This window comes from Amphiura filiformis, chromosome 1 (genome assembly GCF_039555335.1).
Source record: "Amphiura filiformis chromosome 1, Afil_fr2py, whole genome shotgun sequence".
In the NCBI taxonomy this organism is placed as follows: Eukaryota; Metazoa; Echinodermata; class Ophiuroidea; order Amphilepidida; family Amphiuridae; genus Amphiura; species Amphiura filiformis.
In genome coordinates, this window is record NC_092628.1 from 80942488 (window position 1) to 80968431 (window position 25944).

General features: G+C 39.6%; 1 protein-coding gene across 1 annotated transcript in view; it reads left to right on the forward strand.

The window, feature by feature from the left end:
- Positions 1-11237: 11237 nt before the first annotated feature.
- The window catches only part of LOC140154427 (MORC family CW-type zinc finger protein 3-like), a 33140-nt gene continuing 18433 nt past the window's right edge, over positions 11238-25944 (forward strand). The window contains exons 1-5 of the mRNA XM_072176996.1: positions 11238-11593; positions 11671-11743; positions 18912-19044; positions 21306-21529; positions 22789-22978. Of these exons, the coding sequence (XP_072033097.1) occupies positions 11555-11593; positions 11671-11743; positions 18912-19044; positions 21306-21529; positions 22789-22978 (659 nt within the window). The 5' untranslated portion in view covers positions 11238-11554. The remainder of the gene's footprint in view (positions 11594-11670; positions 11744-18911; positions 19045-21305; positions 21530-22788; positions 22979-25944) is intronic.

Below are 25944 nucleotides of genomic sequence, written 5' to 3' on the forward strand. Positions count from 1 at the left end.
AGTTCATATGCTTTAAAAAGCAAAATAGGTACGACCGGTTAACACAGTGTATCGCAATATGTAGCATTTTGGTAGCTACCTGTATTTGCAATGATGAAGGCTTCAAATATACGTCAAGACGTACAATGGGGTTAAGAGGTTAACCACTTAAAGGGACACAATGTTTTGGGATGAAAGGGGTATTCTCCAGTCTGGTGGTGTTTCAGAGAGAGTGAGGGTCTGATGGAGTATAAGAGAGAGTGGTGGCTTGGTGGGGTATTAGAGAGAGTTTGGGCCAGCCTGGGGGTGTTTTAGAGCGAGTGAGTGTCTGGTGGATTATAAGAGAGAGTGAGGTTCTGGTGAGGTATTAGAGAGAGTGTGCGCCAGTCTGGTGGTGTTTTAGAGCTAGTGAGTGTCTGGTGGAGTATAAGAGAGAGTGAGGGTCTGGTGGGGTATTAGAGAGAGTATGGGTCAGCCTGTTGGTGTTTTAGAGCGAGTGAGTGTCTGGTGGATTATAAGAGAGAGTGATGGCTGGGTGGGGTATTAGAGAGAGTATGGGTCAGCCTGTTGGTGTTTTAGAGCGAGTGAGTGTCTGGTGGAGTATAAGAGAGAGTGAAGGCTTGGTGGAGTATTAGAGAGAGTATGGGTCAGCCTGTTGGTGTTTTAGAGCGAGTGAGTGTCTGGTGGAGTATAAGAGAGTGGGCTGGGGTATTAGAGAGAGTATGGGTCAGCCTGTTGGTGTTTTAGAGCGAGTGAGTGTCTGGTGGAGTATAAGAGAGAGTGAGGGTCTGGTGGGGTATTAGAGAGAGTTTGGATCAGCCTGGTGGTGTTTTAGAGCGAGTGAGTGTCTGGTGGAGTATAAGAGAGAGTGAGGGTCTGGTGGGGTATTAGAGAGAGTGAAGTCCAGTCTGGTGGCGTTTTAGAGAGTGATGGTCTGGTGGAGTTTAAGAGAGAGTAAGGGTCTGATGGGGTATTAGAGAGAGTGTGGGCCAGTCTGGTGGTGTTTTAGAGAGATTGATGGTCTGATGGGATATAAGAGAGAGTGAAGGCTTGGTAGGGTATAAGAGAGAGTATGTGCCAGTCTGGTGGTGTTTTAGAGAGAGTGAGTGTATAGTGGAGTATAAGAGAGTGAAGGCTTGGTGGGGTATTAGAGAGAGTATGGGTCAGCCTGGTGGTGTTTTAGAGCGAGTGAGTTTCTGGTGGAGTATAAGAGAGAGTGGTGGCTTGGTGGGGTATTAGAGAGAGTTTGGGCCAGCCTGGGGGTGTTTTAGAGCGAGTGAGTGTCTGGTGGATTATAAGAGAGTGAGGTTCTGGTGAGGTATTAGAGAGAGTGTGCGCCAGTCTGGTGGTGTTTTGATGGAATGATGGGATATAAGAGAGAGTGAAGGCTTGGTAGGGTATAAGAGAGAGTATGTGCCAGTCTGGTGGTGTTTTAGAGAGAGTGAGTGTATAGTGGAGTATAAGAGAGAGTGAAGGCTTGGTGGGGTATTAGAGAGAGTATGGGTCAGCCTGGTGGTGTTTTAGAGCGAGTGAGTTTCTGGTGGAGTATAAGAGAGAGTGAGGGTCTGGTGGGGTATCAGAGAGTGTGGTCCAGTCTGGTGGTGTTTTAGAGAGTGAGGGTCTGGTGGGGTATAAATGAGATCGAGAGTGAAGGCTTGGTAGGGTATTAGAGAGAGTATGGGCCAGTCTAGTGTTATGAGCATTACATGTATATCAAAATGAAAGTTTAAAACAAGGGGTTTCACATGGTGCTCACCAAGTTTTTGTTTGTGAATAGGGGAAGTTGGTTAGGTGTGGTCATCACGGGCATAGATATTCGTGTTTGGTCAAACACAACTGTGGTTTCTAGTCTTCGACTTCTTCTTATCTATGCCCGTGATAACGGGGCATAGATATTCTGCTTATGCTCTTTATTCTTCTCCTCCTTATCTATGCCCGTGTTAACGGGGCATAGATATTCTGCTTATGCTCTTTATTCTTCTCCTCCTCTTTCTTCTTCTTCTCCTTCTCAAGACGCTTCCTTTGCACTCCTCTAGCTCAAGAACTAAAGTAGCTTCAGGGCCCATACTTGGTATAATGATGGCCCATGACCCCTAGATACATCCTAGGGTACCCCCGACCCCAAAGGTCAAAGGTCATGGGCTACAGGGGGCAATATGTGTAAAATTTGAAACATCTCTAGCTCAAGAACTATAGCGCCCTCAGGGTTTATACTTAGTATAATTATGACCCATGACCCCTAAAAGTATTATATGTTAGCAGTGACCCCAGAGGTCAAAGGTCATAGGCTACAGGGAGCAATATGTGTATATTTAGGAATGTCACCATCTCTACGTAAGAGGTATATAGGATGTCAACCTTGAAGGTATATAGGATGTTAGCCTTGTGCTCATCGTGCTATTGCCAAGGATACTTAAATCAGGATGTGACAATAGCTTATTAGCATGTGTCCAATTGATTCTGATGTATATAGGTATTGTTATAAAGCTATTCCAGATGGAGTATGTAAATTCAATGGAACAGCCATTAAAGGGACACTCCGTTTTAGGATTAAAGGGGTATTCAGATTTTTTGATTTTTTTTTTTGATTTTTTTTTTGCATGGAACATGTTTATTGATTTATTTAAGGAGGAGCGCCCTCAAGCGTTTACACAGCAAATGCAATTAAAGGTGCATTCCTTGATTTTCAAGTTAATATTTTAATATTTTAGTCAGTATACTGATAGCCCTTTTAGAATCAAAAATATTACAGAGTATCAGGGTGGATTAAAGGTGTCATGGTAAGTTAAGGGCCGACGGGGTGATGGAACAGCCATTAAAGGGACAATCCGTTTTGGAATTAAAGGGGTATTTAGATTTTTTGGATTTTTTTTTTTTTTTTTGGATTTTTTGTTTGGAACATGTTTGTTGCATTATTTAAGGAGGAGCGCCCTCAAGCATTTACACACCAAATGCAATTAAAGGGGTATTATTTGATTTTTAATTAATTAATTTTAATTTTTTTCGTTGGTATACTGATAGCCCTTTTAGAATACGGGGTGTCATGATGGATTAAGAGTGTCATGGTGGGTTAGGGTGGGAAACACGGGCATAGATATTCGTGTTTGGTCAAACACAACTGTGCCATCTAGTCTTTCTTCTTCTTCTTCTTCTCCTTCTCAAGACGCTTCCTTTGCACTCCTCTAGCTCAAGAACTAAAGTAGCTTCGGGGCCCATACTTGGTATAATGATGGCCCATGACCCTAGATACATCCTAGGGTACCCCCCGACCCCAAAGGTCAAAGGTCATGGGCTACAGGGGGCAATATGTGTAAAATTTGAAACATCTCTAGCTCAAGAACTATAGCGCCCTCATGGTTCATACTTAATCTAATGATGGCCCATGATCCCTAAAAGTAATTATATGTTAGCAGTGACCCCAGAGGTCAAAGGTCATAGGCTACAGGGAGCAATATGTGTATATTTAGGAATGTCACCATCTCTACGTAAGAGGTATATAGGATGTCAACCTTGAAGGTATATAGGATGTTAGCCTTGTGCTCATCGCGCTATTGCCAAGGATACTTAAATCAGGATGTGACAATAGCTTATTAGCATGTGTCCAATTGATTCTTATGTATATAGGTATTGTTATAAAGCTTTTCCAGATGGAGTATGTAAATTCAATGGAACAGCCATTAAAGGGACACTCCGTTTTAGGATTAAAGGGTATTCAGATTTTTGATTTTTTTTTTTGATTTTTTTTTTGCATGGAACATGTTTAATGATTTATTTAAGGAGGAGCGCCCTCAAGCGTTTACACAGCAAATGCAATTAAAGGTGCATTCCTTGATTTTCAAGTTGATATTTTAATATTTTAGTCAGTATACTGATAGCCCTTTTAGAATCAAAAATATTACAGAGTATCAGGGTGGATTAAAGGTGTCATGGTAAGTTAAGGGCCGAGGGGGGGATTGAACCGACATTAAAGGGACAATCCGTTTTGGAATTAAAGGGTATTTAGATTGTTTTGGATTTTTTTTTTTTTTTTTGGATTTTTGTTTGGAACATGTTTGTTGCATTATTTAAGGAGGAGCGCCCTCAAGCGTTTACACAGCAAATGCAATTAAAGGGGTATTATTTGATTTTTAATTAATTAATTTTAATTTTTTCGTTGGTATACTGATAGCCCTTTTAGAATACGGGGTGTCATGATGGATTAAGAGTGTCATGGTGGGTTAGGGTGGGAAACACGGGCATAGATATTCGTGTTTGGTCAAACACAACTGTGCCATCTAGTGCTCTTTATTATCTATGCCCGTGCTAACGGGGCATAGATATTCTGCTTATGCTCTTGATTCTTCTCCTTTTTCTTCTCCTTCTCCTTCTTCTTCTCCTTCTCAAGATGCTTCCTTTGCACTCCTCTAGCTCAAGAACTAAAGTAGCCTCGGGGCCCATACTTGGTATAATGATGGCCCATGACCCTAGAAAATTCCTGGGGTAGTCTTGACCCCAGAGGTCAAAGGTCATGGGCTGCAGGGGGCAAAATGTGCAAAATTTCAAATAGCTCTAGCTCAAGAACTATAGCGCCCTCATGGGTCATACTTGGTACAATGATGGCCCATGACCCTCAGATGAACCTTATGGTAGCCGCAACCCCAGAGGTCGAAGTTCATCTGCTTTAAAAAACAAAATAGGTACGACCTATTAATTAACACAGTGTAGTGCCATCGGTAGCTTTTTGGTAGATACCTGTATTTGCAGTGATAAAGGCTTCAAATATACGTCAAGACGTACAATGGGGTTAAGAGGTTAACCTCTTAAAGGGACACTCTGTTTTGGGATTAAAGGGGTAATCAGATTTTTTTAAACATTTTTTTTTTGCATGGAACATGTTTATTGCATTATTTAAGGAGGAGCGCCCTCAAGCGTTTACACAGCAAATGTTATTAAAGGGTATTCCTTGATTTTTAATTAATTAATTTTAATTCTTTTAGTCGGTATACTGATAGCCCTTTTAGAATTAAACATATTACGGGGTGTCAAGGTCGATTAAGAGTGTCATGGTGGGTAAAGGGGGTTAGGGTGGAAAACACGGGCATAGATATTCGTGTTTGGTCAAACACAACTGTGCCATCTAGTTCTTCTCCTCCTCTTTCTTCTTCTTCTCCTTCTCAAGACGCTTCCTTTGCACCCCTCTAGCTCAAGAACTAAAGTAGCTTCGGGGCCCATACTTGGTATAATGATGGCCCATGACCCCTAGAAACATCCTTTGGTACCCCCGACCCCAGAGGTCAAAGGTCATGGGCAACAGGGGGCAATATGTGTAAAATTTGAAACCTCTCTAGCTCAAGAACTATAGCGCCCTCAGAGTTCATACTTAGTATAATTATGACCCATGACCCCTAAAAGTATTATATGGTAGCAGTGACCCCAGAGGTCAAAGGTCATAGGCTACAGGGAGCAATATGTGTATATTTAGGAATGTCACCATCTCTACGTAAGAGGTATATAGGATGTCAACCTTGAAGGTATATAGGATGTTAGCCTTGTGCTCACGCGCTATTGCCAAGGATACTTAAATCAGGATGTGACAATAGCTTATTAGCATGTGTCCAATTGATTCTTATGTATATAGGTATTGTTATAAAGCTATTCCAGATGGAGTATGTAAATTCAATGGAACAGCCATTAAAGGGACACTCCGTTTTAGGATTAAAGGGGTATTCAGATTTTTTTAATTTTTTTTTTTTTTTTTTTTTTGCATGGAACATGTTTATTAATTTATTTAAGGAGGAGCGCCCTCAAGCGTTTACACAGCAAATGCAATTAAAGGTGCATTCCTTGATTTTCAAGTTAATATTTTAGTCAGTATACTGATAGCCCTTTTAGAATTGATTCTTATATAATTATATAGGTATTGTTATAAAGCTATTCCAGATGGAGTATGTAAATTCAATGGAACAGCCATTAAAGGGACACTCCGTTTTAGGATTAAAGAGGTATTCAGATTTTTTAAATTTTTTTTTTTGATTTTTTTTTTTGCATGGAACATGTTTATTAATTTATTTAAGGAGGAGCGCCCTCAAGCGTTTACACAGCAAATGCAATTAAAGGTGCAGTCCTTGGTTTTCAAGTTAATATTTTAGTCAGTATACTGATAGCCCTTTAAGTATTGATTCTTATGTATATAGGTATTGTTGTGAAGCTATTCCAGATGGAGTTGGTAAATTCAATGGAACAGCCATTAAAGGGACACTCCGTTTTAGGATTAAAGGGGTATTCAGATTTTTTTAATTTTTTTTTTTTTTTTTGCATGGAACATGTTTATTAATTGATTTAAGGAGGAGCGCCCTCAAGCGTTTACACAGCAAATGCAATTAAAGGTGCATTCCTTGATTTTCAAGTTAATATTTTAGTCAGTATACTGATAGCCCTTTTAGAATTGATTCTTATGTATATAGGTATTGTTATAAAGCTATTCCAGATGGAGTATGTAAATTCAATGGAACAGCCATTAAAGGGACACTCCGTTTTAGGATTAAAGGGGTATTCAGATTTTTTAATTTTTTTTTTTTGATTTTTTTTTGCATGGAACATGTTTATTAATTTATTTAAGGAGGAGCGCCCTCAAGCGTTTACACAGCAAATGCAATTAAAGGGGTATTCCTTGATTTTTAATATATATTTTTTAAACATTTTAGTCAGTATAATGATAGCCCCTTTGGCATTAAACATATTGTGTGTGTCGTGATGGATTAAGGGTGCTATGGTGGGTTAAGGGGGTGTTAACCGCTTAAAGGGACACTCCGTGTTGGGCTTAAAGGGGTAATCAGATATTTACTTTTAAACATTTTTTTTGCATGGAACATATTTATTGCATTCTTTAAGGAGGAGCGCCCTCAAGCGTTTTAACAGCAAATGTTATTAAAGGGGTATTCCTTGATTTTTAATAACTTAATTAATTTTAATTCTTTTAGTCGGTATACTGATAGCCCTTTTAGAATTAAACATATTACGGGGTGTCAAGGTCGATTAAGAGTGTCATGGTGGGTAAAGGGGGTTAGGGTGGAAAACACGGGCATAGATATTCGTGTTTGGTCAAACACAACTGTGCCATCTAGTTCTTCTCCTCCTCCTTCTCCTTCTCAAGACCAGTTCTTTGCACTACTCTAGCTCAAGAACTAAAGTAGTCTTGGAGCCCATACTTGGTACAATGATGGCCCATGACCCCTAGAAACATCCTAGGGTACCCTCGACCCCAGAGGTCAAAGGTCATGGGATACAGGGGGTAATATGTGTAAAATTCCAAACAGCTCTAGCTCTAGAACTATAGCGCCCTCAGGGTTCATACTTGGTATAATGATGGCCCATGACCATTAGAAGTAACTTATTGTAGCCTCGACCCCAGAGGTCAAAGGTCACAGGCTACAGAGGGCAATATGTGTAAATTTTTAAAACTGCTTTAGCTCAAGAACTATAGCGCCCTCAGGGTTCATGCTTGGTACAATGATGGCCCATGACCCTTAGATATTTCCTGCATTAACATCGACCCTAGAGGTCAAAGGTCATGGGCTACAGGGAGCAATATGTGTAAATTTCAAACAGCTCTAGCTTAAGAACTACAGCGCCCTCAGGGTTCATACTTGGTACAATGATGGCCCATGACCCTAGATGTATTCTGTGGTAGCCGCAACCCCAGAGGTCAAAGTTCAAAGGCTTTAAAAAGCAAACTAGGTACAAGCTATTAACACAGTGTAGCCCAATAGGTAGCATTTTGTTAGCAACCTGTGTTTGCAATAATAACTGCCCGAATCGTACGTCAAACAAATTGATCACTTGACAAAAATTCCCTTAAAAGGGAATGCGTAGGCATTTTGATTTTGGTTCCTTGGACCACTTCAAAAGGTTTTCATGATGGGACAAGGGGGTGCTTGGTTAAGGGGTGGGGTCACGGGCATAGATATTCGTGTTTGGTCAAACACAACTGTGGTTATCTATGCCCGTGGAACGGTGGCATAGATATTGTATTTGTTCTGTTTAGTCTTCTCCTTTTTATCTATGCCCGTGGAACGGTGGCATAGATATTGTATTTGTTGTGTTTAGTCTTCGACTTCTTCTTATCTATGCCCGTGCAACGGGGCATAGATATTGTATTTGTTGTGTTTAGTCTTCTCCTTTTCCTTCTCCTCCTCCTCCTCCTCCTCCTCAAGACCACTTCTTTGCACACCTCTAGCTCAGGAACTAAAGTAGCCCCTGGGCCCATACTTGGTACAATGATGGCCCATGACCCCTAGAAACATCCTAGGGTACCCCCGACCCCAGAGGTCAAAGGTCATGGGATACAGGGGGCAATATGTGTAAAATTTCAAACAGCTCTAGCTCAAGAACTACAGCGCCCTCAGGGTTCATACTTAGTATAATGATGGCCCATGACCCCTAAAAGTAACTTATGGTAGCCGCGACCCCAGAGGTCAAAGGTCACAGGCTACAGGGAGCAATATGTGTAAATTTTTAAAACCGCTTTAGCTCAGGAACTATAGCGCCCTCAGGGTTCATGCTTGGCACAATGATGGCCCATGACCCTTAGATACTTCCTACATTAACATCGACCCCAGAGGTCAAAGGTCATGGGCTACAGGGAGCAATATGTGTAAAATTTCAAACAGCTCTAGCTCAAGAACTACAGCGCCCTCAGGGTTCATCCTTGGTACAATGATGGTCCATGACCCTAGATGTATTCTGTGGTAGCCGCAACCCCAGAGGTCAAAGTTCAAAGGCTTTAAAAAGCAAACTAGGTACAACCTATTAACACAGTGTAGCGCAATAGGTAGCGTTTTGTTAGCTACCTGTGTTTGCAATGATAACGGCCCGAATCGTACGTCAAGGAAATTGATCACTTGACAAAAATTCCCTTAAAAGGGAATGTGTAGGCATTTTAATATTGGTGCCTTGGACCACCTCAAAAGGCTGTCAAAGCTTATACCAAGGGGTATAAGTTTTCGTTTTAAGGGAAGGGGGGTGGGTCACGGGCATAGATATTCGTGTTTGGTCAAACACAACTGTGGTTTCTAGTTCTTCTTTATCTATGCCCGTGCAACGGGGCATAGATATTGTATTTGTTGTGTTTAGTCTTCTCCTTTTCCTCCTCCTCCTCCTCAAGACCACTTCTTTGCACTCCTCTAGCTCAAGAACCAAAGTAGCCTCGGGGCCCATACTTGGTACAATGATGGCCCATGACCCCTAGATACATCCTAGGGTACCCCCGACCCCAAAGGTCAAAGGTCATGGGCTACAGGGGGCAATATGTGTAAAATTTCAAACAGTTCTAGCTCAAAAACTATAGCGCCCTCAGGGTTCATACTTACTATAATGATGGCCCATGATCCCTAAAAGTAACTTATGGTAGCCTCGACCCCAGAGGTCAAAGGTCACAGGCTACAGGGAGCAATATGTGTAAATTTTTAAAACCGCTTTAGCTCAAGAACTATAGCGCCCTCAGGGTTCATGCTTGGTACAATGATGGCCCATGACCCTTAGATACTTCCTGCATTAACATCAACCCCAGGGGTCAAAGGTCATGGGCTACAGGGAGCAATATGTGTAAAATTTCAAACAGCTCTAGCTCAAGAACTACAGCGCTCTCAGGGTTCATACTTGGTACAATGATGGCCCATGACCCTAGATGTATTATGTGGTAGCCGCAACCCCAGAGGTCAAAGTTCAAAGGCTTTAAAAAGCAAACTAAGTACAACCTATTAACACAGTGTAGCGCAATAGGTAGCGTTTTGTTAGCTACATGTGTTAGCAATGATAACGGCCCGAATTGTACGTCAAGGAAATTGATCACTTGACAAAAATTCCCTTAAAAGGGAATGTGTAGGCATTTTGATATTGGTGCCTTGGACCACCTCAAAAGGCTGTCAATGTGGGACATGGCGTGTGGTTTGTTAATAGGTGTTAGGAGGGTTAAGGGTTGACACGGTTTGTAAGGGGGGTGACCAAGGGGGTGGTCACCAGTTTTTTTATAGATTTGGCGCCCAATTGGGCGCTTTTTTATTTTAAGTGCTATGAGGATGAAAGGGCTTCCACATAATGGTCACCAACTTTTGGATTTGGCGCCCAATTGGGCGCTTTTTTATTTAAGGTGCTTTGAGGATAATACTTACATCAATTCAAGTTTATAACAATGGCTTCCACATGGTGGTCACCAACTTTTGGATTTGGCGCCCAATTGGGCGCTTTTTTATTTTAGGTGCTATGAGGATGATACGTATATCAATTAAAGTTTATAACAAGGGCTTTCACATGATGGTCACTAACTTTTGCATTTGGCGCCCAATTGGGCGGTTTTTTTAAATTTTAGGTGCTATGATAATGATACTTATATCATTTAAAGCTTATACCAAGGGGTATAGGTTTTCGTTTTAGGATTAGGGGCAGGGGGGTTAGGTGTGGTCACGGGCATAGATATTCGTGTTTGGTCAAACACAACTGTGGCCCCTAATGTCAAACTATAGATGGCGCTATAATGATATAAAACAAAAAACAAAAATAAAGAAATACATAAGAGGCGAAATAAATAAGGAAACATGACCTATATTGTCAAGCATGATAAGAGAAATATGAAAAAAATTACGAGAGCACCTCCCCCCCCATTAAAAAATTAGTTAAAAAATAAAACAAAGAAAAATCATAAATATGTGAAAATGTGCATCATATAGCTAAAAATAAAGAAATAATTAAGCGAAGTAAATACAGCATGGGCTATCTTGTCAAGAATGATAATGAGCGCAGTGATATGTAATGTTTTTAAGATTAATCAGTATGAATAGGCCTAGAGGGTATAAAAGTGTACAGGGCGAGCCGGTTTTTCAGTGCCAAGGCGAACACTTCCTGTTTCCACCGGGACATGCGCTCGGCCGTTGTTTCGGATGCCTGACCAGAATGCAATTCACGCGTACCAGTGTATTGGCTTGCTAATATGCTAATTATTCACATTTATGCTGAAATTGTTTCCGTTTTCTCACATAGATTGATAAAGGGGACAATATTTGACATTGTATGTAAGTTTGAAGAGAATCCATATCCTAAACCGATAGGGTTACCCCCCTTTAAGCGACCAGTAAGTATAAACTCAGCGCCATGGGTTGTTCCTGGGATATTATATATAGAGGGAGACATTCCAAACCCAGAAAGATTATCGCTGTAGGACCTATGCTATGAAACACTTGTGACTGCGCCCTTAAGGGGAGTTTACAATCAGTCACTGTGTTTGCGGATGGAGTCTGTGCTGAGGTCTGATACTGGTAACTGTGTAAACAATAATAAAGTGACTTCATGCATCATGCATGAACTGATGACCAACAGCTCGGGCAACAGCTGGTTCACCACGTAAAACTTGTATGGCTCAAAATTCGGACCGCTCGCCATTAACAGATGGACAGATAGTATCAGTTTGTGAATGAGGACCGTCGTATAAGTTCCTTGTTGTACTAGGCAACAGCTACCAACAGAATCAGTGACCGGTTAGAATCTGACATTTTCGAGAATTCATGAATTGCGGGTGCAGAAAAACGAGAGAATAGGAAACAAAATGGAGGGCCAAGGCCTAAAGGGCATTCGGCAGATTCAGGTAATTTCGATAGCTACACCAACATCATGACATGATCATTTTGAATGATTGGTTCACATTGTACTATTCATTTTCAGACACATCCGAATTACCTGCAATCGAATAGTACCAGTCATAAATGGCCGTTCAGTGCGGTGGCAGAGTTGATAGGTAAGCTTTAATCTGTGATGCCATATGGGCCTTATTGTATTTGGTCAATAAATTCTAAGCTAAGGTAGGTATGTGAGCATTCCTTACCTGAGCATGCGCAATATTCAGCCTCTCTCAGCATAGGGAAATCGCGCATCCGGCGCCATTTTGGAAATTCATTACCGGTAGTAAATTTTACGGCGATGTTTTTGAAAAAAATTTTGGGGGGAATTAGATCGAGTTAAAAACAGTTCGAAAGCTTACAAGGTCAAGTCAAAAGGTTGAACTTGATCATAACCCGGAAGAGGTCAGATGATTCGCACGTGGTCGCGGCAAATTTTGGCGACTTTCTAGTGGGTTTGAAAGTGACGATTTCGATCTATTTTTTTCGGAAATTACTCTCCAAATATCTAAATAACGGAGTTGAGCGGTAAGTTAAATGGAGCACGCGGTGAATAAAGGTAGTTTTTTGTACATAAAAATGTTTGGTTTTATGAGATTGGATGGATGCCTTGCGCTAAAAGTGAGTGAACTGGGGACTTTGTGTAGTACGAATTCGGCGACTTTTGCCAGTGAGTGAACATGTTTAACCCGGCATGGTTTGCGTATACTAATTGAATGGGCTCATGCTGTGGATGCTGGGATAGATTCTCATTCTGTGCCGACTATGAGTTGGGGGAAGAAGCAAATTTGGACCTTTTCTATTCCTATCCCATCATGCATAGCGCTATCAGATTTTTGCTATGATAGACGCATGAATGACTGGGCACATCGGGTATGATGGCCGGGGGATTATTATGGGATACAGGCCGTTTTTGGCCATTTTCCTATTTGATTTTCTAAATTTTCAAATTGATGGGGGGGGCGTAGTCCTATGACGCTACGTCATGGGGGGGGGGGGAACTTGAGCAGGAGTGACCCCATTCTAATGATCAAGTGAACTGGCCCTCGAGTTTCCGCAATGATCTTTGGAATAGGGAGCATGCGCCAGCCAATGCTCCAAAGGGTGCCTGCTCAAACACAAAACTTAAGCTGGGGAAGGGGTGGGGGGGGTTCATACTTGAGCAGGAGTGACCCCATTCTGTTGATCAAGTGAACTGGCCCTCGAGTTTCCGCAATGATCTTGAATAGGGAGCATGCGCCAGCCAGTGCTCCAAAGGGTGCCTGCTCAAAGACAAAACTTAAGCTGGGGGAAGGGGTTTCATACTTGAGCAGGAGTGACCCCATTCTGATGATCAAGTGAACTGGCCCTCGAGTTTCCGCAATGATCTTCGGAATAGGGAGCCAGCCAGTGCTCCAAAGGGTGCCTGCTCAAAAACATTTTCCTGGGGAGGGGGTGAATGCATCAACTAGTGCTTATAATAATTAATAATTAACATTTTAAAGGGTGCCCCCTCAAACAAATTACCCCCCCCCCTTGTATCAGTGAAAAGGTGTACTCGGGTGGGTAGTATCAAAACTGTGAGTTTTTCAATGACAAAAAAATAATAAGACACTTCAACACAAATTTCATTTTTTTGAATAAGTTTTTCTTTATTTTTGCATATATAATATGCTGTTGGCCCTCACTGTGGTTTCCCAGGGACTGCCTTTTGAGGAGAGCGAGAGCAATCGCTCTCTTCTGCTCTCCTTAAATCGGAGAGTGATTTTTAGCTTTCCTTAGTTGACCATTCTCTCATTACATTTTATTGTAAATGTTCTAAACAGCTCTTGAAGGCTCTAGAAGAGCTATGTAATGCTCTCCTGCAAATTCCAAAAGACAGTCCCTGGTTTCCATCCTCTGTCAAAGCTGGAATCTGCATCAGAAAACAGAAATAAAACAAAATGTTACTCATACATGTTCATTTGGCTATCATTTTCTGCAGGGCTCCCAAATTTCCAAAAAGTCAGTATCAATAAAATTGCGACCCCCCTATTTCGGCAACAAACTTTTATGACCCCTCCCCCACCTCCCACCGATACACCTTACAAGTCATGTTCCCCCTGAAGAGGCTAAAATTGTATTCAGTCTTTTTGAATAAGATAAACACACTATCTGTGGTCATCTTGCGACTCCTACATTTTGGTCATCAAAATTTTATGACCCCCTATTTTTCTTTCCAAAAATGTTGACCCCCCTGTATATTTGGGACCCTCCCCTTACAAAGAAAATGATAGGCCCTTATGTTCACATCAATTCAAATTCAATCAATCTAGGATTACATTTACAGTTCAGTACCGGTAAATAGCAAGTGCTTGTTTCTTAAAAATGTGTACTCACAATGCACAGTAGGCCTATAGGCCTATAAGCATTTTAATATGTGCATGCACAAAAAGTTTGTACAGGAAATTGGCTGAAAAATTGAGACATTCAAATTAGCATATCTCCGCAACCACATGTCGTATGACATTCATTTATGCCTCATCAGTTTTCTTTCATTTACCTCTTTAATATGAGATTACTTTGATGAGAATCAAAAAAAGTTCAATTTTTTTTGTATTATACCTAGCTAAGGCGAATGGTAAAAAAGAGCTGATTATCCTATCATTACAAGTGCATCAATAAATCGATGAGCATTGCCTTCTGGTTCTGTCCCGGGGGGGCCACTCAAATATGACAGTGTACGCATGCGTGACCAAATTTTTTTTGAACACCCCCTAAACAAGTTTTCCTCTGTGAGCAAAATGACCCCCTAAGCAAGTTTTTTAGCGCGCTTTCCCCCAAAATTTGACCCCCTAAACAAGTTTTTGTCTAATTTTGACCCCCTAAACAAGTTTTTGTCTAATTTTGACCCCCTGAACAAGTTTGAGTAGGCCTATAAATTTGACCCACTTTACAAGCTTTGATGGATTTTGACAACTTTAGAACAATTTTTGGACTTAACATTTCATTGAACAGGCCCCTCTTGGATATGGCCCATACCATACCACTTTAATAAGCTTTAATACATAGCCTAAATAATGACACGATGAATTCAGAGTGTATATGAGGCCTTCAGATTCAGTAGCTTGTTTCGTGAATCTGCTGGATTCTTGTATAAAGTAGTTTTGTGAGAATATAAAATACCAGTATACAGCGTAATTTATACAGAAGCAACGTTTAAATACTCAGTATTCACGTTGTATTTGATTCCGGCACATAAAGTTGATTATCGTGTCCCGGTATCATGTGCCCTTTCCGTGCTTTCTACCGCAAATTTTCATTAAGTAATCCAGAGAAGGTTTACATTTTTCAGTTGAGAAAGCTCAAAATCTACTACAGTAGTAATAAATAATGCATGAGGAATCTATAAAGTCCTGAAAATCTTTTTGAAATTCGGATGATGTCGGCGAGTAGGCCAACACACGATATTTTCGTCGATCCGTCTGTCCACTGAACTATATAGGCCCTACCCATCAAATTTTATATGACGTCATAAATGAATATGCATGTTTTTTATTCTAAACGGTATTTTACATGGAAGTACGAGGCCATGATTAAATCACATCTAACACGTCATGAAATATTTGCATAACACCGTGACACTTTAGATTTGGAGTATACTGTAAACATTGCTACGAACGGGGAATCTTGGCGTGTGAATAAACTTTCCGGGATCGGAGTGGCAGCAGATTTGAAAAGCGGAATAAAATGGTACCCTAAATGCGTTACAAACGATTTTAAAACTACCCTTTTCATGAAAATCAGCGTTTTTACCCCTTAACGCGTCACGCTGCAGAACGTGTAACCAAGAAAAACACCCCTTTTCACGCGTTTTTTTGGTCACGCATGCTTACATCATTATATTTGAGTGGCCCCCCCGGGGGTTCTGTACTGCCTACCAGGTTATAAAACAGAACTTGAAACCAGTTAAAATTTCAAGGATCCTCAGCTGGTTCCTATAGTTCTACTGTAAGGGAAAGTTCACAAACACTTGTTAGGGGGGGGGGCTGATGCATAAAAATTAATGCTAATTTCATTGCTAATCTGCCCCCCCAGTCCATAAATGATAAAGGTCAAAATTTTGAAAAAAAAGTCCACTTTTTCAAAATCAGCCCCCCCCAAAAATATATCCTGGTTAGGCCAAGTAAAATAAAAAACATGTTTCATGTCCGGGTTTTTGAAAAAAAGGAGGAAGAGGGGGCTTTTTATTTTTTAAATGGGGCAGATTTGTAACTTGTGAAGATGTCACTTCAAAATCTAAAAGATAGGCCTATAGAATGTGTACAAAACCAATACTTTTAGATCGCAAAAAAATAATAATATTTGGGGTCTTTGATTTTTGCGTTTTTTGGAAAATCAGGGTGCTTTTTTTGGCTAATTAAATTGTGTATTCTAAACAGCCCTAATATAACCTGATTATCACTAGAATGATCAAACGTTTTGCATCAATAGATGAATTTAGAAGGAGTTTTCATGATGAAATCCACTAGTAAACAATCCATTGGATGAAGTCACCGAACTTTTGAAGGGATTTATTTTTTGAGTATTTTTGGGTATTTGCAAGAAAACTATACCAGCAATCCACACAGTTCTTTTATGAGCTCATAGTCAAAACACAATAAAATAACAATCTATAACATTGGCAGTAATATGTGGTTTAATTGAGCCATTTTTGGCTGAAAAATTGAGTAAATTTGTGCTTGTGTGTTACCCGGGGTGTGTTAGTGTGTACAAGAACATGATGTCACCACTTTTAAAATAAAATTCGCCAGAAAATTGAAAATAATCACAAAACAAAATAATCAGCATGAAATGACATTTCAAAAATGCAATCTAACCATGGATCTAACAACCGGACGGACTTGGTGTTTGAAAATAGCAGCAAGTTGAAGTGAAAAAGTATTGGGGGGGGGGGGGTGAAATTCTGAGTATTAGGCCAAGTAAAATAAATAACATGTACATCTTCCCCATCCTCGCCGATTTTGGAGATTTTCAAATATTTTTGTTGTTTTTCTTATTTGCTTGTGCCCTTACTTTGTTTCTAAAATTGTTATAATGAAAAAACATGTAAATAAGTTTGTGGTTATCATTATCATTTATAAACACATTGTGAACACTTTCTTCAAGCTAGGAGTAGGGCTTTGTGGAAATAAGAAAAAATATTATTGCTATCAATAGGGGCTTCCCCATTTTTATGATGTGTTGACAAAGCCTTTGTAGTACAAACAAACATTTGAAAATTATACTATTAAGATCAAGATCAACTTAGACAGATGTTTTAAAGAGGAAGCCCAGCAAAGCAGTTGTTCTGGGGTGAACCAAACCTGCCTGGTTATCAAATTAATCAATTACAAGGTTATCTCTGAATTTGGCAGGTGCTAAGGGGTGGTGCAATAATTATGTGTACCCCGGGGGGGTGAATTCTCAAAATGGTCTGCCAAAAATTGCTTGCCCCCCCTTTGGCCGTGCCAAAAAACCTTTGCCCCCCCTTTCGACGTGCCAAAAAATCTGTGCCCCCCCCCCCCTTGCCCCCCCTTACACATGCAAGATTTTTGGGAACCCGAATTTAAAACCTTAAATTGTCTTAACATATAATGCGAGCGCCGCGAGCAGGAAATTTTGCATATTTGAGCGTGTTAAGAATAGCGTTTTCCTACGCCTTTTAGGGCGTAATATAGAAACGGTGCCCAAAATAACTGTGCCAAAACTTGCTTGCCCCCCCCTTTCGACCTGCCAAAAATGCTTGCCCCCCTTTGGCCTGCCAAAAATCTTTGCCCCCCCCTATAATTCACCCCCGGGTACACATAATTATTGCACCACCCCTAATTGATGCAATAACATTAAAACATCACTTAGCACAGGTCTGTCAAATTAGGAAATTATATCTTGTCACTGATTAATTTGATAACCAGGCTGGTTTAGTTCACCCCATAAGAACTGCTCTGACGGGACTTCCTCTTTAACTACTTTTAACCACTGTGCTTATTTTTTTTTTTTTTTTTTTTTTTTTCCATTTTTATTCACCTGTACTGGGGCCTGGTGGAAAGGAAAAAAGAACATACAGACATGGTCCACCAGACCCCATCTTAATTACTGTAACCAAGATAGATACAAAGATCAGAATATGTATGAGATTTAAATAATACTGCCCCTCCACGACAACAGGACCCAACCAATACCTCTGTTATAACACAAAGGTAACTGTTGGGTCCCCCTGCTATGGGTGGGCAGAATCAGCACTATACAACATGTACTTGTATAATATGGACAAAGAAATTATGTTAGTTACAAATACATCAATAAACTAGACCAGGGATTTTCTACACAAAACAAAAATCCCACCCAAACACCCCCTTAACAGTCAACACACCCACCCACCCATCCCCCAAACACACCTACATGCAGGACAAGTGACAAAACAAAACACAGATAACTTTCCCATATCACAGTGCAAATAAAAAAAACACACAATGATCTTTGAAAATTACATCCCATTAAAAACCAAGATCAAAGGAAAATTTCTTAAAATGATTACCTAGTTTTCCCTTGCTTTCTGCAATTTTATATTCTGTGCCAAATTTAACTTTCACCATGTTCTTGTAAGCTTGAAAATTAGGGTTGACATCCTGAAATTTGCATCTATGAATATAATATTTCAAACATAAAACAAGAAAGTTGATGGCATTTTTGTGCGCAGAATCTTCAACATCCAAACCAAACATTTTCTGAAAATTTGAGAATCCAAAACACTCACCGGTTTTACTTTCGATCCAGGCACTCAAGCTATCCCACAAACAAATAATTTTTTCACATTCACAAAACAAATGCACCAGGGTCTCATCATTTTTTTTACAAAAACAACAAAATGGAGAATCGGTTCTACCAATCTTATGAAGAAATTTATTAGTACAAACAGCTCTATGAAAAACCTTAAAGTAAAAAGCTCTCATCTGAGTTTCAATACTGCAAGTAAAGTTGTTAACATGAATTTTACTCCACTCAATATCATCATCAAGATTCAAGGCATCAATCCAAAATAGTTCAGTGTTTACAGGGCTGTACTTTGCTTTCAAAATATTGTAAGAATACTTGGTAATTTTGCCATTTTCAAACAAAGTAGCGACTATGTTATCAAAAATATTCACCTGAACCGTTTTGGGACTGTAGAACCAATCAATTAAAATACCGTTCATAAGCGAGTTGTATTAACCACTGTGCTTATTACAAACGCTGCTTGAGCACCACTCGCTGTTAAATTGTAATTAAAAATGTCCTCTTTTTTTCCAGATAATGCTTATGATCCAGATGCACGTGCCTCAAACCTGGATATTAATTACGAATCGTTTTGTAGTGGTCCGTGTCTGACATTTACTGATGACGGCAATGGACTGGATGCAGAAGGAATGCATAAAATGTTTTGGTAATTAGGTAGATTAAGGTGGTACTACTCCCCTTGATAAATTTGTGACTATTTTTGCATTTTTCTCAAAAATAATAACACACTGGTAACAAAAGTTATGTATTATAGGGGCAAGGAATCCAGTTACTACACTGGAATTTCAGTGTTAAGTGAGCACGGTGGCCTAGCCGAACAGGCACTGTCTCATAATCGGAAGGTTGCGGGTTCGAGCCCCGGCGACGCCATCGTGTTGTGCCCTTGAGTAAGGCACTTTATCTCGATTACTCCTCTCCACCCAGGTGTTTAAATGGGTACCGGCATTCTTAAATGCTGGGAAGGTAACAGACTCGCTGTAGAGGAGGTGTAGCGATCCCCTATAGCAACATTACATGGAGGAGTCTGGCCCAATCGCCAATGAAAGAGAGATGGGCACTCCGATCACTGTTTATACAGGATCGTCTCCTTTACCTTTACCTTTACCTTACAAGACAAGCAGTACGTTATTTATGATAAGAAAAGAGATACCGCTAGGATGTACCTCATTTCTTAACATTTATAATGAACCACTTGTCTTAAATCACTGAAATTTCAGTGAAGTAATTGGATTTCTTGCCCCTATAATATACTTAAAGTCATAATGTACGATCTTTTTTCAGAATTTACCTTTATTTTTTTCAAAACCGATTTTTTGGCATATTTGTAATACTTACACATGTTCTAACTTAAATCTATGAGCAAACTGTCAAATTAAGCCCTATTTGTAGTAAAACGGGACGATTTTCTGTTGGTCCGACATAAAGTCATAATTTTTTAGATTATGACTTTATGTCGGCCACGATCAAAACCGTAGTCTCCTACAAAACTAGCTTGGTTACGCTCCCTCCACATGTGGAGGGAGCGTATAACCAAACTGTCCGCGTAGGAGACTAACTCTGAGGTCGCACTCGCTGTCCTAATCCAAATAGTGCGAGATGTTACGAGTGATAGAGGTGAAGTTTATGATGTTGTTTCTTTGCAAATTCCCAATGTTTTTCATCCCAAATGTATTGGGAACTTTCATAATGATTGTATATTATCATTTTAGAAGGAAAAAAGAAAAATCTAAAAATTAAAAAAATCGTACATTAAGGCTTTAACTTTTGTTACCAGTGTGTAGTTCTTTTTGGACCTTTCGTATTTTTTTTGCAAGGGGCCTGGGATGTGCAATAAACTATTTAAAAAAAAGCTGGTAATGGGATGAGGACACAAAACACATCAAGCAATAAATGATATAAGAGGATACCTTGAATATGAACAACTGGAATGAAAAAGAGCAAGGTACACCAACTGCAACTTGACGTGGGAAAATAAGTAAAATACAGACTAGATGGTACGGGGGGGGGGTCTTAGCTACTCTAGAAATTGAGGGTTGCCTGTCATTTGAATAAAATTGCCTGTCCTAATTTGACCTTTAAAACATTTACCAGACTAGACATCTATAGCCCATTGGGGGTTCAAAGAGTTCAAATATGTACTGATATGGCCTTGTCCTACAAATTGGGTCTACTAAGAAGGGCAATTAGCTTCTCAAAACATACAATTTATAATATAGCATCTGTCAAAGGCATTAATTTTGCCCGTCCCAGGAGCAAACTGGCCGTCTAAAATGACGGCCAGACGAGTGGATAGCTAAGACCCTGACGGGGGGAGGGGGGAACAAAATAGCAAATGTAGGCATTAGAAGTAGGTAAAGTTCGATAGCCAAAAATGGGGGATGAGGCTGTGGATCACAAAATGCCCTTTTAAGAAGCCATTAAGGGTGGTCTTAACCCTGGAATTATGGAAACTTTCGGGCTTCATAACTGCTAAATTATTAGTCTAAATTTTGACCAACTTCACCAAAAATATTTGAAATTTGGGCAATAATCAGGCTTTTTTATGATTTTTTTGAAAATTTTGCATTTTTTTTGTTACGTTGCACGAAAAAATTTGGGCCAAAAACCCCGTTTTTGGGACTTTCTCCAAAATGAGCATTTTGGCCCAAATTGGACCTCACAGATGAATTCATCAAGTCATTTCCATTCTAAAAATGTATACTTTTATATTCTTTAGACTAATAATTTAGCAGGAAAATGAGGCCCGAAAGTTTTCATAATTCCAGGGTTCAGACCAACCTTATAACTTCAAAATCCTGGTTATTGATATTTTTTTATGAAAGCAGACATTACAGCACATTTTATTTAAAATTGTGTCCAATATAATTATGTCAAATATTGATTTCTGTACTTAACTCTTTTTCGCAGTCTTGGTTATAGCCACAAGAAGGACATTGATGTGCCCAAACATCTTGCCGTGGGGCAATACGGCAACGGCTTCAAGTCTGGCTCCATGAGACTAGGCAGGCAGGATGCTATTGTCTTCAGTATCAAGAACAATACAAAGACCATTGGGTTCATGTCACAGACATTCCTGGAAAACACAGAAGCTGCCACTGTAGTGGTTCCTATAGTATCATGGAATCTGGCTAATATCCTTTTTTGTTTTTCGATACAATGCACTTGGCCGGGGGGGGGGGCACTCACATGTTAAGATGGTACGGGTATGTGCGGCGGTCAAGGGTCCCTTTTTCAGGCTCTCCGGCAGTTCCTTAAGCCCCACATTTGAATCTAATCCAGTTCTTTGAGCCTCAAACTCTGACAATTGTAGCTCTTTCAGCTCAAATTTGGAAAAAAATTGGAAATTTTTAGCTCAACAGCCTATAATTTGGCCCAAATTTCAGTTCTTCAAGCCCCTATTTTGCCCGAAAATCAGTTCTCAGTTCCCAAAGTTTGGCGCTCCGCGCCGCACACCCCTACCAAAATTCAAGTTGAGTGCCCCCCCGGGCACTTGGGCTATGTTTCATCTATGTTGATCAATATAGCCTTAAAGGGAGTCAACGGCAATCACAACATTATGCCATATATGTTAGAAAAATAATTATCAAGCACGAATCACATGGTTTTATTTAAAACAAACTCATAGTAACCATAAAAATGAATAAAAAATGCATCTCTCAACATGTGATATTCAAAATTCCCAGGCACAATAATTGTCGAGTGCAATGACGTCCCAGTAATACAATGAAGGCTGGCAACAATTGAGCACAAATAACCATTATGTCATTGCACTTAGACAATTTCAATGTGGGAATATTAAATATCGTGTGTTGAGAGCTGCTTGATGAGTAAATGCATTTTATGAGTTAGAGTTAGAGTTGGAGTTAGAGTTATACATTTTAGAGTTTGATTTAGAGTTACAGTTAGAGTTGGAGTTACTATCTTGCTTGATAATTATTCTAACATATAAGGCATAATGTTGTGACTATGAGCTGATTCACTTCCTTTTTCACACAAGGTGACTATTGGGCATAGCATTTATAGAAAGTTTTAACAACTGAAAAATTCAAGTCGTTTTTGAAATAAATTTGGCTTCTATGTCTTATTCCACTTTTTGACTCACCCTGTAAATATGTGACAAGATCAAGGAAAATGAGTCGGATGTCGCTAATATTAATTTACAGATATTGGCAAAGAAAGTGTTAAAATGCTTTTGTTTTATATTGTTTTCAGCGATTGATAAATTGACATAACTTGGTAAAGAAAAGTGGGGTTTTCAGTTTCTGAAAGCTCTAAATGTCCTCTTTAGAATCATATGTAAAACTCATTTTTGACATGCAACTCATTCCCCTTCCTTGATCATGTCACATATAAGTTTCTAAGTTATTTGCCCTTAATGTGAGTTTCTCACATCAGATAATTCCCAGTGCGGATGCAGAACCTAGTTTGCGTGCCATCTTAGAACATTCTATCTTTACAACCACCAAAGAACTGTTTGAACAGTTTGAAAAGATTAGTGAACAGATGACCCTGCACAAGAGAACAAGGATGAACAGTGAAAGGGTCAAAGGTACAAGGATAATCATCTATAATCTGAAGAAGTGAGAATTCCAAGTGTAGTCACAGCTGCTGAATCAAGTGATAAAGTGCAACACTATCATATTAAAGTGCTATAGAATGTAATAGCTGCCTTTTGTAAAACACCTATTGTTTGCAGCACAATCCCCTATGCTCATTGTAAAATGTTGATGTTCTGTATACTTTCCTGATAGGCCACTAAGCTAACCCCAAGATATCACCTTCACATGCAGTTGGGTGTTTTTCTAGTGTTATTTGTTTAAAAGTAAGTACATTTATTGAAATGTTACAAATGGCAGCTATTGCATTCTACTGCACTTACGATAGTGTTGCACTCTGCCGACGAAGTATCCCATCATGCATTGCAGTGTATCTACTTACTCTATAGCAAATGTAAACAAAAAACAAGTAAGAGCTGCTTTAAAGGGGTATTTCGTGATCCTAGCATCCTCTTTTTATGTCATTTTTCAGTAGGCAGATATCCATGAAAAAAGCTTATTCCCAAAATTTCAGTTGATTCTGATTTTGCGTTTGCAAGTTATGCATGATTATGTGTATTACACTGCTCCATAGACAATGTGTTGTAATTTCGTTCTGGTGCACCGGAACGAAATTCAAATTTCATGATATCTTTGCTAAACGAATTAATCTGCAAGAAATTTTTTGCACATAAACATTATGTAGCCTGAGGTTTCCAGTGATATAAAAATCTCAAATTTTTTTTAGAAAAGTGGGGGGGATGAGGCTGTGGATCACGAAATGCCCTTTTAATAGTGAGAGCTATGGATAGTTTCACAATATACTTGCTTTTTTTTTCAAACAGAAATGATTTAAGTAAGTAATTGAAAGTTGAAGTGAAAGATTTTGCATGTACCGTAACCACTCGGGTATAAGCCCACCCCTAGATGGCAGATTTCACTTCAAAAATAGGGGTGGGCTTAAAACCGGGGAGGGGCTAGTACCTGCATTTAGAAAGTCATCGTTTTATTTTGAACCTAGCTCCCAGAGATCATGTTGGTCAGGTTGAATTTGACTTAGTTAAACTTCTAGATACCCAAAACAGGGCTAGGCAGCTGAGACTCAACCACATGTACAATATTTTCCATTCACAGGGCCCTTCTTATCTTACCCAGTTTTTTACCAAAATTTCTGATATTCATTCTCATGCCAATAGGTCAAGCTCTTGGAATTTCCATGTCCCAAGAGTACCAAAAAATACCAAAAAATCTTTTTTCTACCATGCAACTCTTGATTGGAATAACCTACCTTCGCATATCAAATCCATTCTGGACAAATGTACTTATAAACATGCTATGAAAAAATACCTGGCTAGAGTTGCTATGACCCATGAGTCTGCTGAATTTGTGTAGCTTACTCCTTTAGGTCCCCGCCTTTGTTTTATCTTATGTTTCACACGCTCCCAGGCATCTTTTTGTTCTTTTTGTGGGACCCCATTGGAATTAAGTCTACACAGGAAGCTAGACTTTATGGGTCATCCTGGCAATTCGACATTTTGGTGTCTTTTTGGTGTGCAGCTTTTCAGTGTGTTAATTTTTTGTATGTTTCATTGTACAATTTTATGTCGCTTTTTGCCAAATAAATATGAATGAATGAATGAATGAATCCCCATTTGGATATGCCCAATCAGTGGCGGATTTAGAGGGGGGCGCACGCGGCGCGCGCCCCCTCTATTTTGTGCAGATCGGCGCCTGACTCTGTGTATTTTTGCAGAGTGGCGCCTGACTTTGTGTGGGCGCCGAGCCGCGGCGGCGGTGGCGGTGGCTCGGCGCCCCCTCTATTGAAAATTCCTGGATCCGCCCTGCCAATGTACCAGTAATTTCTATCATCTACATGTACGTCAATTTCTTAAAAATTCTAAGTGTGGAATGTTAATCATCAACTGATGTTTTTTTATATTTGTTCTTAAATGTGAGAGAAAAGCATTTATTTGATTAAAGAACTTGACCAAAATTTAGTACTGGGCTTACAGCCGAGTGCACCCTTGTTTCCAGAATGTTTTGAAAAATAGGGGGTGGGCTTATACCTGAAGGTGGGCTTATACCCGGGTGGTTACGGTACTTTCTATGGCATAGGCAGTCATATTATAGTTATGGTACTGCTAAGCATGATGGGATACGGTTTTCAGCTGCTGTGAAGTGTAATACATTTAGACAGGATTATAGGTTTTTGTACATAGATTAGCTCGCATTATCCTATCTGCTGATATTAGAACACCTGTTAATGATATGATGAGTATCAATACAATGGAACAAACTAAATGATAGATGGTCTAACCAAATGTTGGTTCTAATATTCAAATATGGCTCCAAGTTACATATCATCTCAATTTAATTTCATGTATAGCATGCATTCTAAAGGCACAAGGAGTCAAACCAACTTTAATCTCCACAAAGTGTCATGGAATATTAATGCAGGGAAAAGGACTTTTAATTCACGTGCTGCTAAAATTTGGAACAGTCTTTCTGCTGATAGTAAATGCAATTATGAATCCATGAGCCTCTCTCAATTTAAGCATAGGATTCATTCTTCATAATTTTGTTTATTCCATCTGCATCATAATCTATTTGTGTGCTCATATGTAATTTTTAAGTTGTATCGTAAAATAATTTATATTATTTACATGTATGTACAGTATTTATATGTAATTTTAAATTTGTTTTAACTTAAGAATGTTGTACTTTTTGATGCAGGGCCTCCTTGGAAATCAGTGTTTTAGCATTGAAGGGCTACCCTGCCTAAAGAAAGAATAAATAAATAAATAAATAAATATGTGAACATGTGACATAAACCGCTTGCCCAATGATGAGCACAGGGTCCTATCTGATACCCTATGCTTGCAGCTCTGTTGAGTGCGAGGCAGTGATCGACTGGCAATTCTTTGTTGGTGTTGTTTCCCAGCCCTGCACTCCATGTAGCTGTGGTTCGCTGGCCGGGTCACTCCCATTGTGGCCTATACACCATCCGCGAT